Consider the following 14,405-nt stretch of genomic DNA (forward strand, 5'->3'; position numbering starts at 1 on the left):
TCCTAAAAATCCAATGTTTTAGTTTCCCAAAATAAACAAATAAAACAAAGAAATTAATGAAAATGGCTCACGTGTTATTCTTTTACTGGAGAGATTTGAAAATGTAGAGCTGTTTTTAAGTTTTTTGGTGCAAGTCTCAAGCGAAGTCTCAAGTCTGTCAGAGCAAGTCTCAAGTTTTTTCTTTGTTTTCTTTGTTTAGAAAAGAGATAATATTTGCGTGGTTGTGTGTGTGTGAGACATTATTGGTGGCAGCGGCTTTGGGTTGCCACTAGGTGTGTGTACATACCATAGACTGTAAAAAAATATATTTTTAGCGAGAAGTTGAGTTCTGGTCCCATTGACTTGCATGGAGTTGGGTGGTTTGGAGTCTTTTTGGAGCCGGCCTCTAGCGTACTGCTGCTGCCACCACTTCCGTACTGGCTTCAAAATTCAACTGTGGTTTTGGTCACTTGGTACATACTCATACCCATGTGTTTTTGCTTCGACACATCACCGTTTCGCTGTATTTGTGTGTTTACAGTACAAGCCTCCCCTGGCTGCATTTACATGTGCACAATGAGGCGATAATTGCCGACACTGATTAAAACAATAGTGTGATTAAGCCTTTTATGTGATTCTATAAAGTGATCCCAAGTATTCAAACAGACTACATTAAACCACACATGAGCAACTTGATCCCACTTGATCCCATGTTCCGACTGGTCTCTATTAATGCCAGCAAAATGCCGCATTACAACTGCTTTTTTTTTTTTGGTGTGTTTTTTCCGTCTTTCCTATATTTCCTTCTTCCTTCCCTAAGTGTTTCTAAATTCATTCATAGCTCCCTCTCCTTCTCCTTCCATCAGTGTGTTTTTTGCAGTGATTACATTGCTGTCGCATCTCCGTGGCATGTATTAATTAAATCATCTCGGTCGTCATACGGGACAAATTGGCCCCATCGGCTCGGCTGAGCTTGAGAAGCCGCGTTCGCGCGACCCGCCGTCGCATCGCGCCACGGCCCCTGATTGAAATAGATGGCGGTAGTAAACAGCTATCATTACCCTTTTATTTTCTTATTTACAGCCCTGCATGGCTCCGCTATTTGCCAGGCGCGCAGGTAGAAGCGGCAACATGCAGAACCGAGGCCCCCTGAGTGGATCTAGGAAGCTTATGTGCAAATCAAATCGAACATCAACCATTACTTTACTTTTTTAATTTGCCCCTTATCTTAACATGGGGATCCCACTGAGTCTCATTTCAGATCATATTTTGGGGGCATTTCTACTTGATTCAATATGACGCAGCGGAGTGAGAGGCAGGGAAGATGGAAGGGAAAGTGAGAGAGATGGAAACAGAGAGAGTCTTGGGCTTGAATTCATGACACTGTGAGTCAGCCAGTATGTACCTGATAGTGTATGTACTTGTACAAGGATGAGAAGCCTGCTTTTTCATGAAGATCATTCTGCAGGGATGAAACATACTTTCTCATTCTTACTCTTTCTATGACTGCATAAAAAAAAGGCTGCAAGCAATTTGGGCCGCATAAACTTTAGCATTGCTATCAAACAAAGCATTTCATTCCAAAACAATATCTGTTCTGGGGGGGAAAAAAAGTTACCTGATGTTTATCGCTCAATATTTCAAAAATGCAATTGATTTTGAAAGTTTTACAATTTTCGTCAATAATAGCATTAATAATTATTAGAATCTATAGTGATTTTTAAGTGTCAGTGATCACTATGTAAGAGCAGGAGTCAGATTTTTAAAAGGGGAATATCTCATTTTGGAAACTCCTCTGCAGATTCCTCAAGAATCCCATCGCATACCAGATAAGTACTTGCAAAAGATTCTGATCTTGTAGATAAAGTGGCCAAAATCCCCAACATTTTCTGTAAGCCTCAAGGGAGACATTAGAGGACTTTTTGAAATCTCTCTGTTTGAGGGACGACTGCTCACTCGACGACATGTCCGTCGGCACAAGAAGAGCTGCAGATGAAGTGAACGTAAAGAGCTAAAGATGTCGCTAACATTGCATGAAATGCGTTTAAGACAAGACTCTCTGTGAGCAGTTCAGCAGTGGAACCCCTGCTTGCCTTTTCAAAGAGTCCTTTGTGATTTATTATAAACTGGGAGTCCTTTCAGTTAAAAAAAACTACTTCTACCAGTGTTGTATTCATTGAGATACTGGAAGCAGAAGTTGTTAGCAATGTTACCGTTGGGAATGTTAGTGCAAGGGACTATAAGGGGGAATGTAAATGTTTTTGTTCAAATTCACAGCACGTTTTTTATTACATGGGGAGTTGATTTGTGGCAGCTTGGAATCTTTTTAGGCAGAGTGAAGCGCCTCTGAACGCTCATGATCAGACTGACCAATCACAGCAAAGAGGAGGCGGGGATTCACACTACATATGCAGCTGATTGGCTCCCCTGCCTCCATGGCCAAATGGTGCATTCCATTGTACTCGGAACTGTACTTCCAACATGGAAAAGCAAACAGAACGGCCGTTCAAGTCGGAATTCCCAGTTGGAAATTCAGGCAAGATCAATTCCGCCCGAGTTCTCCGACATAAACACAGCTGACACAGCATCAATTTGTATTTAATAAAACTTGATTTTACTTGATATGTAGTTTTTGTGTTATGAAAACGTGTTGTAACAACTTTGTAGTTTCCATTTGTAACGTAAATCAGTTGACTTGTGCTACGTTACTAGATAGAAGTCTTTGCTAGTATGAACTAGCCTGCTAACGATAGAGCATTGCCAGATAGCTACCGTTAACATTAATGGGTAAAGGCTGTTGCGTCCATGTTTTCCCCGAGAAGACGCACTGGAACGCATTTAGATCGGAAGTCGGTAATTCCAACTCGGAACTATCAACCTCCGACATCCAATGGAATGCACCAATAGTCTTGTCTTTGCTGTGGTCAAACAAAATACACACAAACCCAAACCAGTACATGCATGCATCTGTTGTTGGTTTATGTAACCTACATATTATTTTACTAAAACAATGTCACTACCAGATGAATAGAGCATCTGACTTTACTATCAAAACAAAATGCACATTGCACAACCCGCTTTCTCATATTATCAGCACAAAATGTAGTTGAGAGTGTTTTTTCTCTAAAAAAGAGGAATAATATGACGATGCCCTAACTGAATTCAGTCCTGGATAGATTCATTGCGAGACAACCTTGAGCTTTGTTTGAAATGGTTCCATTCTTGAGGGCCATCCTTCAAATTAAAGATAGCAGCATCAAAGTCGAGGTGCCCAGCAGGAGAATGAACAGCACGATGGAGGTTATGGTTTGAAGACAGAGGAGACCTAATACTACTTCACTCTGCTCTAAATCCATTACCCCCAATGACGGTAATTAGGCAGTATATGCCGACACTGCTAAACCACCGCCGAGCTGCTTCCAATTCAGCACAGTGCTCACCACTTGAGGAGAAATTAGCCGCAGCGGTTATGTAGAGAAACAGAATTCATTACATGTAATTTGCCATCGGTTGGTTTTAGCAATTTGCAGGGAATTTCAGAAGATATCTCATTACCGATGTTTAAATCGATGAAGTTTTTGCTCTTCGCTGTCATGGGGTGATGAAAGGGAATGTTCCTGTGTGCTTTGTCTCGCCCCTCCCTTCCCTGCATGACCGCTGCCCTAGTTATTACACACCATCGCTCAGATTGAGGAATCGGCTGCCAGCGTCATGGGTCTCCTCCTCTAAAAAAAAAAAAAATGGATCCCTTTATGCTGATTTTGAAATTTGCTAATTTGCAGGACAACAAAGGTACAATAATAGAAGCATGTCCATATCAGTAACTTTAATGTGGCTTCATGGAAAAATTGAATTAGTGGATGTCTTGGCAATGTAGTGATGTCCTCCCTTGTGATAACAATGATACTAATAATAATTAGTTTAACAAAGCTTGCAATATGCTTCACAATCAGGACAAACAAAAGACACACAAATATCTCACACAAGGAAAGGAGAGGGCAGTGGCAAAAACAAAGACATGGGTCAATAGGGTGGATGATCCAGATACGGATCATGGTTAGGGTGAGAGGGTAAGGGGTTAGTGGTAAGGTTATACCAACAAACCAACGTAGTGGAACAACAGTGAAGAAGAAACATCATTCCATGAACGCACATACCTATTGCTACAGAGTAATAGGTATTAAGAAGTGATCTAAAAGCCTGATATCCTCAGGGAGGCATTACAAAGAGTAGGTTCCATGACAGCAAAGGCCTTTTCTCCTTTAGTCTTAAATCTAGATTTAGGAATGACCAGAAGGCCTTTTCTCCTTCAGTTTTAAGTCTAGATTTAGGAGTGGCCAGAAGGTCTTTTCTCCTTTAGTCTTAAGTCTAGATTTAGGAATGACTAGAAGGTGCGGTCTCCTTTAGTCTTCAGTCTAGGTTTAGGAATGACCAGAACATCCGCTTTCCTTCACTCTTAAATCTAGATTTAGGAATGACTGGAGGGCCCAGTTTCCTTCAGTCTTAAGTCTAAATTTAGGAATGACCAGAAGGCCAGGTCTCCTTCAGTCTTAAAGCTAGATTTAGGAATGACCAGAAGGTCCGGTCTCCTTTAGTCTTCAGTCTAGATTTAGGAATGACCAGAAGGCCAGGTCTCATTTAGTCTTAAATCTAGATTTAGGTATGACCAGAAGGCCAGGTCTCCTTCACTCTTAAGTCTAGATTTCCGAATGACCAGAAGGCCCGCTCTCCTTCAGTCTTCAGTCTAGGATTAGGAATGACCAGAAGGCCCGCTCTCCTTCAGTCTTCAGTCTAGATTTAGGAATGACCAGAAGGCTGCTGCCCAGGGATCTTAAGGAGGAGCTCAAAGATATAACCAGGGACCAAACCTATCTATGCTTTGAAATTACAGGTACATATAACAGGTAACTAACAGCAAAGTAATGCCAGAGTTTCTTGTCAGGCATTTGCCCCTTCTTCCATCCCCTACAGACAAATTGGTCACCGCTGCAATTAGTAACTCTCTGAACTCCAATGTGTCTTCTTTGAAAGAAGTCCAACCATTACATCCATTACACTGTTGATTCATCAGCAGTTAGCCCTGCCAAAGACAGGAGAGGAGGGGAGACGAGGCCCTGCAAGAGATATATGGCGGTGAACTGGGTCCAGAGAGAGAGGATACATAGCGCGGGATCTTGGATGGATGACAGTGGGAGAAAAGGATGGGGGGGGGGGGGAGGTGGTGGCGGAGAGAAAGATGAGGACATGTGACATTGTACCGTGGTTTCTTTTTTTCCGCTTTGTCACTGCAGCGGACTGCCCCTGGAGAGAAAGAGGGAGATGGAGATGGAGAGAGAAAGGAAGAGAAGGAGAGAGAGAGGGAGGATTTGAAGAGAGAGAGAGAGAGATAGAGAGAGAGAGAAAGAGAGTAGGACATTGCAATGTGAAGCCCGGTGGCGGAGGATCTCGGGGGACGAGCCTGTGGGCTTCGGGAGACAAACATTAATAATGAAACGCTAATTCCCTCTGTCCTCCTTTCTGTCTGTCCTCACATTGTCTCGCTGTCTGTCATGTTCTCTCTGTGTTTCCATGTAGCCTTCTTTATTTCTCTTAATCTGCCTTCCTTTACACTCTCACCCACTTTCCACCGTGTCTAGTACCAAAACAAGCTCCACATTGCGGTTCTAGTTATTATTAACTACCACCGCAATGCGAATTATTATACAATGCTGGGATGGGGGTGGGGGGGGGGGGGGTGATGGTGGCAAGTGGAGATTAGTTAGAAACAGTTTCTAACTTTGCCACAATTAAACTTTTTTCCCTCTCTCGCTCTCTGTCTCCCTCACTCTCTCGCTCTCTTTATCATCCGCACTGACTCGCCTATTCACTTACACTTTCATTCAGGAATCCAAATATCCTCTTCCTCTACCTCAACTCCTCTCTTCCCCTCTTTGTCGTTCTCTCGTTCCCTTGTCTCCTCCTGTCTTTCCTCTATCTCTCTCTCTCTCTCTCTCTCTCGCTCCGTGCCCTTCCTCTCTCTCTTTGAAGTTGAAGAATCAATGGAGAGCAGGAAGCCGGTGCCAAAGATAGCTGATGATTTGCCACATAGTGGGTAGGACTATAATGGACAGAGCGGGGCTTTATGGAGGCTGGTTGTGTAAGAGAGCAGAGGAGTGAGAGGAGTTAAACACGGCTTCGGATGGAAATGCATTACACAACTTTTAGTCTGATTATAGCCATGATTTGGCAGCTGCACAAATGAAGCGATGCCTGTGAAGCTACCGAATGCACTTGCTCACTCTCGCTCGCATTGCCTACACTGCTGCTATGTTGCTCAGACTGCCGGTCACACAGATGATCTTGTAGTGTGCAAGGGTTCAGGACTGAAGTGTCTTGCCTCCCGATCCACTCAGGACCATCACCATTATTTCAAACATGTTTGAGTTTTACAACTTCAGTCTGGACAAGTTGTGACGTCCTCCTGTAGTCTGAGCTGGTCAACCAACCTCAAATCTGAAGAGAAACCAGATCACCAGAGAGGAGAAAAAATTGAAAAAATGTGTGTTCCCAAATCCAACTGGTCATGAAGAGTGCATTCCCCAAATCTATCTGGTCTTCAAGTGTGTGTTCCCCAAATCCACCTGCTCATCAAGTGTGTGTCCCCCAAATCTGATTCGTTGTCAAGTGTGTGAGACAAAAAAGTCTGTGAACACCTGTCACTAAGTGTGTGATGTCCAAACTTTTCAGTTTAAGTTATGTAGTGTGTTCCCAGCCTTAAGTCTGCCTCTCGCAAACTGTGGCCGTCGATTGGCCATCTTTAGTTACAATTTTACCTTCTCAGTCAAAATTCCAAATTCTTTGGTTGTGAATGGTTCATTAGGTCAACAGTCTTGGGTGGCTCAGGGTGACTGGATGGGGACCTTTAATCGATTTAGGTGCCTCTGCAGCAAATTCTAGACTTCTGCTAGTGTAACCATTTTTCTGTGGCCTAACGGTGCGGTGTGGATGGTGTTACGCTGTGGTTACAGCTCTATTCTGCCGTGTGACCAACCAGAACACGCTAGGCAATGTTCTGGCACACCTGCATGGCTGTAAACAACAGACGTGATGTCGAACTCGAAAAGAAAGCTGTCGACGGACACCAAATGCAGTCTCGTCACACAGTATGTCAACAGAGCCAGCTGCATCTTGCACAGTCTGAGAGACAATCAAAATCATCCCATCAGTGGGGGGGGGGATAGGAGGGGGGCTTTAGTTTGGAGGAGGCTGGTGACTAGGGAGGGAGGGGAGGCATGACAGGAGGATGAGCAAGTTCTGAGCTTTTCATACACGATGTTGGATATGGATGCTGGAAGTGGCTTTGTGCTGCTTAGTTAGTTTGGCTTCCACACATGGAAAGGGTTTCTCTCTCTCTGTCTTAGGGTGCTTTCACACCAAGCATGTTTGGACCGGTTCAGTCGAACTCTGGTGCCTTTGCTCCTTTAGTCTGGTTCGTTTGGACAGGTGAGGACAATACCATTCGAAAGTGGGTCTCTAGTGCGGTACCAACTACAGGAAACAACCCCAAAACATATGGCTTTATGAGTATGTTGTTCATTGTTCGGCCGTTGATCCATATGGTTTTGTGGGTATAAGGATGGATACTGACATCTGTGTTCTTACCTGGTATGAAGAGCAGAGATGGTAAACTATGACAAAGAGCACTGATAAGTCCTTCTGGCTGCCAAAATCTTTAATCTCGCGGAATGACATGTCCCCAAAACTCTGTCCAATAAACAAGCCACTTGTGAGTCCATGTGACTTTTGTTGATAAGCCCTGGTTCACTTGTAATTGTAAATGTGAACCTAAACTAACCAAATACAAACGTATAAAAACAAATATAAACTTTTCCATTATGATTCGGACAAAAGAAAACTGTAGGTGTGATCGCATCCTTAGGCATAAGACGTGCACACTCAGTGGCACCTGCACTGACTGCTACAAATGAAAAAATATCAGATTCCACACGTGTGAGCATGTTTTATCATCGTCACTATTATTATTATGGGTTTTAATGGAGAGTTTTAGTGTCCCATGGTCTAAATGCTGTTTCAGAGGCTTTTTCATCCTGACAAGAATAAAACTGAAACACTGAATACTTGGAAGTTTTGGGAATTTTTGGGGATGCAAATGGTCAATTTTAAATATACTGAATGTTTTAACAAAACCTCTAAAACATCAGCATTGGTGTCAACTTACAAAAACCCATATTGGTAGAACCTTTGCCTCACACACTGAAAAACCAATGCACCTGTAGATGCAAATGCACTCTCCTGCACAGATCAATGACATTGATTTTATTTTATTTTTTTTAACTTGCCTCAGTGTGTCTGAGGAGTCGTGAAAAAAAAAAAAAACATCAAACCAGAATAATCTATCCTTCTGTCTCTGCTAACTGTCCACCTCTCCCTGTCATCCTACACTGTGCTTAATGACAGTGATTTTCTGCCCATTTTAACAGCATGCTATTCAAACATATCATATCCAGCTGCCTTTCCAAATGCTCTTTTGAGGAGACTATTCATGTATGTATTTTAATGAAAGCGGCTCCCATGTAGTGACAGGCACATGTGTCTGAAACAATTCCTGTCCACTCTGTTAGAAAGTATATACTTTATTCTACACTTATTTTTCAGCGTTTCCATGCTTTGGTTTAGCTGGTTTTCAACTTTTATGACAATGTAATGCTCTAATTGAAAACAATGAGAATATGTGTGTGTGTGTGTGGGGGGGGGGGGGTATGTGTGTGTTCCTATTGACGTCATGTGCCCTTCATGTTCAGTTGGAGGAGGCTTGTTGATCGCTGCCGTTTGTTCTCCTAATTATGCCGCACTTGTTTTCTCAGCATCTCTTCTGTTCTTTCTGACTTTTTCTTTTTTTTACCTCCTCTGTCGCTTTTAACCGCCCTCGTCTCTCGCCTGATCTCTGGCTGATCTCTCGTTCTCTCTCCTGCTCATCTCAATAATGTGTAGGTGAATACAAACACATTATATACTTATACAGTATATATATATATACTTATATATATGCAATACCCCCCTCTTGTGCACGAATCCGCACAAACAGACACATATGCACATTTGCACACACATATACAGCATGTGTGCCTTATATTCTATTGGATCAGATAAAACTTAAACTATCCTTGCAGGGAATTCAAGTCATTGCAGCAGCAGAGAGTAGGATATACAGTAGATAAGAATAAGACAAATGGGAAGTACTGAAGATACACCGACCGCACATATTGGAAATAATACAGCAAATAGATAAATAGATAAAGATGCAGCGTCTTCACCGACAGATTTACAAATTGAAGTGGAAAATTGAAATTTGGAGAATGTGCATCGCCTGCTGTTCACATTATCGGAGAATAAATAGATAGAGGGTTTTGCTAATTAAAATACAGAAATTCGTATATATAATGAATAAGTCACAGTAAGATACTCACCTGAATGGAAATAATTCAAATCATATTTTCACACCATTTAATGTATGCGTTATGGATGTGTTACATTGTGTAGGTGGATCGATGTGATGTTTTCTGCACATGCAGTTCTTTGGAGCGGAACATATTGTTGCTAACTAACTAGCGTTGTTTCTCACAGCAGCTTTCCCTCTCTGTGTCCTGCAGGTGGGCGGGAAAGACAACCCAGCTGTCGACCCCATAATCCACGGCCTGAGGGGCGTGGTCCATCATGGTGAGTGACAGCACCGGTGCCCAATCGTACCGGGAATTAGCCATTCACTCATTACAGGTCCAATGTTATAGGAAATCAAATTTTCTCTGTTCTATACATAATTGATTTAAGATGTTTCATGAAGACATTGTTAAATTTTGTTTGAGAGGTAGTAGGCAGTTTGAGACTAACTCCAGTAAACGCATCACAGCTGGACTTGGCTCTGATTGGCTCCCTCACTAAAGAATGACTGAAATCCATCCAATCAGCGACCAGTTTGCAGCATTTGAGCTGGAAAGCCTCCACTCAGCAGGTTTACCTCATTTGATTTAGAGGAGCCGCTGCTGTCGGCCAATCAGGGTCCAGTATTGTGACGGCTTACTCTTCACATTCGTTCACTTTAATTCAATTCAGCTTTTAACTAAACTACATTTATTTGCAAAACGTCATGAAGAACATTATTCTGATCCTGAGCCGTAGTAGATTGGAAAACCAAATAATTAAAACGGAATATTATGGAACCTTTAATCTTTTTTAGCCTTTCTTATTGTACTGAGGAGACAACTAACATAGTAAATTAGTAGTGATGACTGAAGCATTATCAGTAAGACCTATGGTGGCATTATAGGGTATTGTCATGGACTTTTTTTTCAAGGAATCAGTCTTTTTTTCCACACTATAGCAGAGTGCTGCAAAGAAAAATCAAGTGTAAGAGGGGTTTTATCAATAGATCTAACTTTTATTTATTAATATTTGCTCTATTCATCATCAGAAAGTCTCAGCCTTTTGCATCATTTACTGTCTCATTCATATTCATGCCATACATTAGGACTTATGGAATGAATCCATATTCTTTTTTTTGGCTTCAAAACAAAACAGATAACAAATTAGTGGAGTTTATAACTTTTTTTGGTTTTCTTACTACTGTATGCCCTCAGTCAAAAACAGTTGTCTCCTGCATACCGTCCTGTAGTGCATCGCTGTCATGATCAAACCATTTGTCCTAAAGCAATGTTCTGTCTTGTCACCCCAGAGGGCCTTGTCTGTGTTGCAATAACACACCGGCTTCAGAGCGAATCCTGAGCGCTCCGGCATACACAAATAAAACTTTGATAAAACCCTGCCGCACGATACTCGCACTTTAGCCCCAACTCGGCTGTCTTCGAAACACCACTCTACCTCTATAATTCATCTAACACAAAGACCACTCAAGTTCAATCAAGGCCACGCTCCGATCTCTCCCACAGGGAAGGCGGTTGGCTAATTTGCTCTGTCTCCTCTGGTGGGAGTGTGCGGAGCAACGGGTGGTTAAATTTTTCACAGCGCTCTCCGCTCTCGTTGCCGGGCTTGTCTGGCGGACACGCACCGCGGGTCTGACTCCGCTGTCTTTGTAGCTCATGCCTTGTTGCATTTTACATGAAACCTCGCTGGAACAAATGCCCTCTGACTAGCTAGCCGGCGAGCAGCTCTGCGCTTCTCCCCCCCCGTTAGCTCCTGTGAAATCGGCCCCGGTGAAAAAAAGGGCTAAATCTGATTTACATGGCGGACTCATGAAAGGGATGGACGGCGAGCGGCGGAGGCCGGGGTCTAAGTGGGGTTTGCGGGGCTTTGGAGGCAGACGCAAAGACTGATAATGATGTGGTGGGATGGTGGGAAAGATGTGGTGGTGAGGAGGAGGAGGAGGAGGAGGAGGAGGAGGAGGAGGAGAGCGGTTGTGGGGAACAGTCCTAAGAAATTCTCATGGTTTTTATTTTAATGGCTGATGTAACTTTGTGGTAAATAAATGAGATTTATATAGAATAATATGTAGAGACATCACCATCACTATCACAAAGGTCATCATTATAACCATTACAGCCCTGATCATTATCATCAGCATCAATATTATCTTCAGCATCAGCATCATTATTACCATCATCATCATCATCATTGTTATCATGATATTATCCATCATCATCGTTACTATCATCAGCATCAATATCATTGTCGTCATCATCATCATCACTAGCACCGCCCTATCATCATCATCTTCATCATCTTCATCATCATCATCATCATCACTAGCACCGCCCTATCATCATCATCATCATCATTATCATCATCACCATCATCTCATCATCATCATCACCATTAACACCACCACTACTATCATCTTCATCATCACCATCATCATCATCATCATTAATATCACCACTACTATCATCATCATCATCATCATCTCCATCATCATCTTCTTCATCACATCATCATCACTAGCACTGCCCTATCATCATCATCATCATCATCATCATCATCATCACCATCATCATCACCACCATTAACACCACCACCACTATCATCTTCATCATCACCATCATCATCATCATCATCATCACCATCATCATCTCCATCATCATCATCACCATCATCATCATCATCATCACCATCCCCATCATCATCATCATCACCATCACCATCACCATCATCATCATCATCATCATCATCATCATCATCATCACCACCACCACCTACAGAATAGAGATGTGAGCTTGTGTCACTGGTATGAATCCATGGACCAGGCAGGAAAAGTTGAACAGAGGAGATGAACATGCAGTTGAAGTGCTTTTGAGCGTATGAATGTGAACCTTTCTACCTCTGCAATTATTCCCCAACAGGCTGTCAATGTGAATAAAAATGTGTTCTTAGTGAAAGTTGCACTAGAAAATAAAGACAAAAAAATCACATAGTGGGGCTGCAACAGAGAAGAGCCACTGCAGATTCAGCCTGTTTGCCCAAATACAATTCTGGAGTCGGTATGAACAATGGACATTGATGAATCGAAACTTATGAGTGAAATCCAAGTGTCTCCTAAACAGCAGTGATTGAGTAAATTAGGGTTAGACCAATATATCAGTTTGCCGATGTAACCACCTATCCTTGGTTTCAGTAGGGAGTATTAGTGTCCTATGATGGTTTAAATGCAGTTTCAGAGGCTTTTCCAGTTTCTTGGCGAAACACTGAATACTTGGAATTTTTTGGCATGAAAATGGTCAAATTTAAAAATATTGCCATTGGCAGCTGTTGGTGTTGCTATCATCCTTCAAAAACCTGCATCAGTCAAAACTTGAATTGAAATTACTATATAAAAATCATCATTATCATCATCATCATCATCATCATCATCACCGCATCACTCATCTGCCTCGGCGCGCTTGTTGTCGAGAAGACAGTTTGGAGACGAGGAGAGGAGGAAGAGGAAGAGGAGAGGAAGGAAGGAGTGTGACAGGAGGGAGGGAGGAGGTGTCAGCAGAGGAGAGGAGTCAGGAGGAGGAGGAGGAGGAGGGGGTGAAAAGAAAAGACTGGGAGGGAGGAGACAGAGGGGTAGAGGAAAGATGAAGAGAGGAAGGGGAGGAGGAGAAGGCATTCGATGTGCCGTTGCGACTGGAACAAGCGTGGAGGGAGGATGACAAGAATGGAAAGAAAGGAGAGGAGTTGCGTATTTGTGTGTGTGCGTGTGTGTGTGTGTGTGTGCGTGTGTGTGTGTGTGTGACTGCAGACTTGCCGGTGCGAGGCGACAGGGGCTGATGCGTGCGACGGGGCGGGCCGCTTGGCGGAGGGTGGGTGTGCGGGTAAGAAGGGCTGTCTTTATCAGCGACAGATATGACCGTACCCCCCCCCCCCCCCACACACACACACACACACACACACACACACACACACACACACACACTGCCTCCTGTCTCTACCTCCTTCCCTTTTCTTCTTCTTCCTCTTCCTCGTCTATCTCCTTCCTCCTTCCTTCCTCCTCCTCCAGCCCTCCCACTGACAAGCCTCCCCGTCTCCCGCTGTCTCCCACGGGTGAGTTCAGAGATGTATTTTCAGCTCTGTCGCATCCACGCGACGGAGGGGGTGAGGGAGGAAGGGAGTGTGGATAGTGATGGGATGGGGGGGGGGGGGAACTTGGGGAACGGGATGACGGGACGGTGCCGTCTTCAAGATTTATGCATCCAAATTAAGTGCTGTTACACGGGCGTGCGGGGACAAAACAAGTCGCACGCTTAGGCATGCCACGGTGCAACACCCCCCCCCCCTCCCCCCCCCACCCCGACACAATACACCAGACGACACACCACCTACACACACACACACACACTCCCCGTGTTCACGCATACACTTAGCGTCAACCACTCTCGAAAGGGGAGAAAGGAAGAAGATTTGGTGCGACGAAGCGGCTCACGAAGCCCCCGTTCTTCCTCTTCTTCGTCGCGGGCGCCGGCGGCGGGCGCGGGAGTAAGAGTCGAACATTAGTGGGAGCGGCGTGAGGCCGGAGAGTATTTTAGGCTCCGAGAAACTCGTGCGAAGCAACGGGGACAGCTGTCCGCTCGACTAATCGTCTGTTAGCTTCCTAAGTTCGCTCGCTCACGTCTTAATATTTCATTACGCAGCGAGGACACACACTTAGCACAAAGTCACATATTGGGAGACACTCACAGACTCTGGTGTGTGGGTGTGTTTGGGTTAGACCGATGTATGAAGCCCAATATTGATCTTTTATTAGAAATGGGATACGGTCAGTGTGGTCCACCTCTGATATGATGGATATGATGCAGTTTGATTGATTCCATATTTATTGTAGAATAGATCAATACTAAACTGTTTGTCAATGGGAGGTCCTTAACCTGAATGCAACATTTTGATCAGATTCCATGCATGTATGCAAGAATATGTTTATTGCAAATATTATCCTCAGT

General features: G+C 43.6%; 1 protein-coding gene across 1 annotated transcript in view; it reads left to right on the plus strand.

Moving 5' to 3' along the window:
- The window catches only part of LOC139923744 (receptor-type tyrosine-protein phosphatase gamma), a 316,355-nt gene that overhangs the window by 220,538 nt on the left and 81,412 nt on the right, over positions 1-14,405 (plus strand). The window contains exon 8 of the mRNA XM_071914574.2: positions 9,630-9,696. Within this exon, the coding sequence (XP_071770675.2) occupies positions 9,630-9,696 (67 nt within the window). The remainder of the gene's footprint in view (positions 1-9,629; positions 9,697-14,405) is intronic.

Source organism: Centroberyx gerrardi, chromosome 5 (assembly GCF_048128805.1).
Source record: "Centroberyx gerrardi isolate f3 chromosome 5, fCenGer3.hap1.cur.20231027, whole genome shotgun sequence".
In the NCBI taxonomy this organism is placed as follows: Eukaryota; Metazoa; Chordata; class Actinopteri; order Beryciformes; family Berycidae; genus Centroberyx; species Centroberyx gerrardi.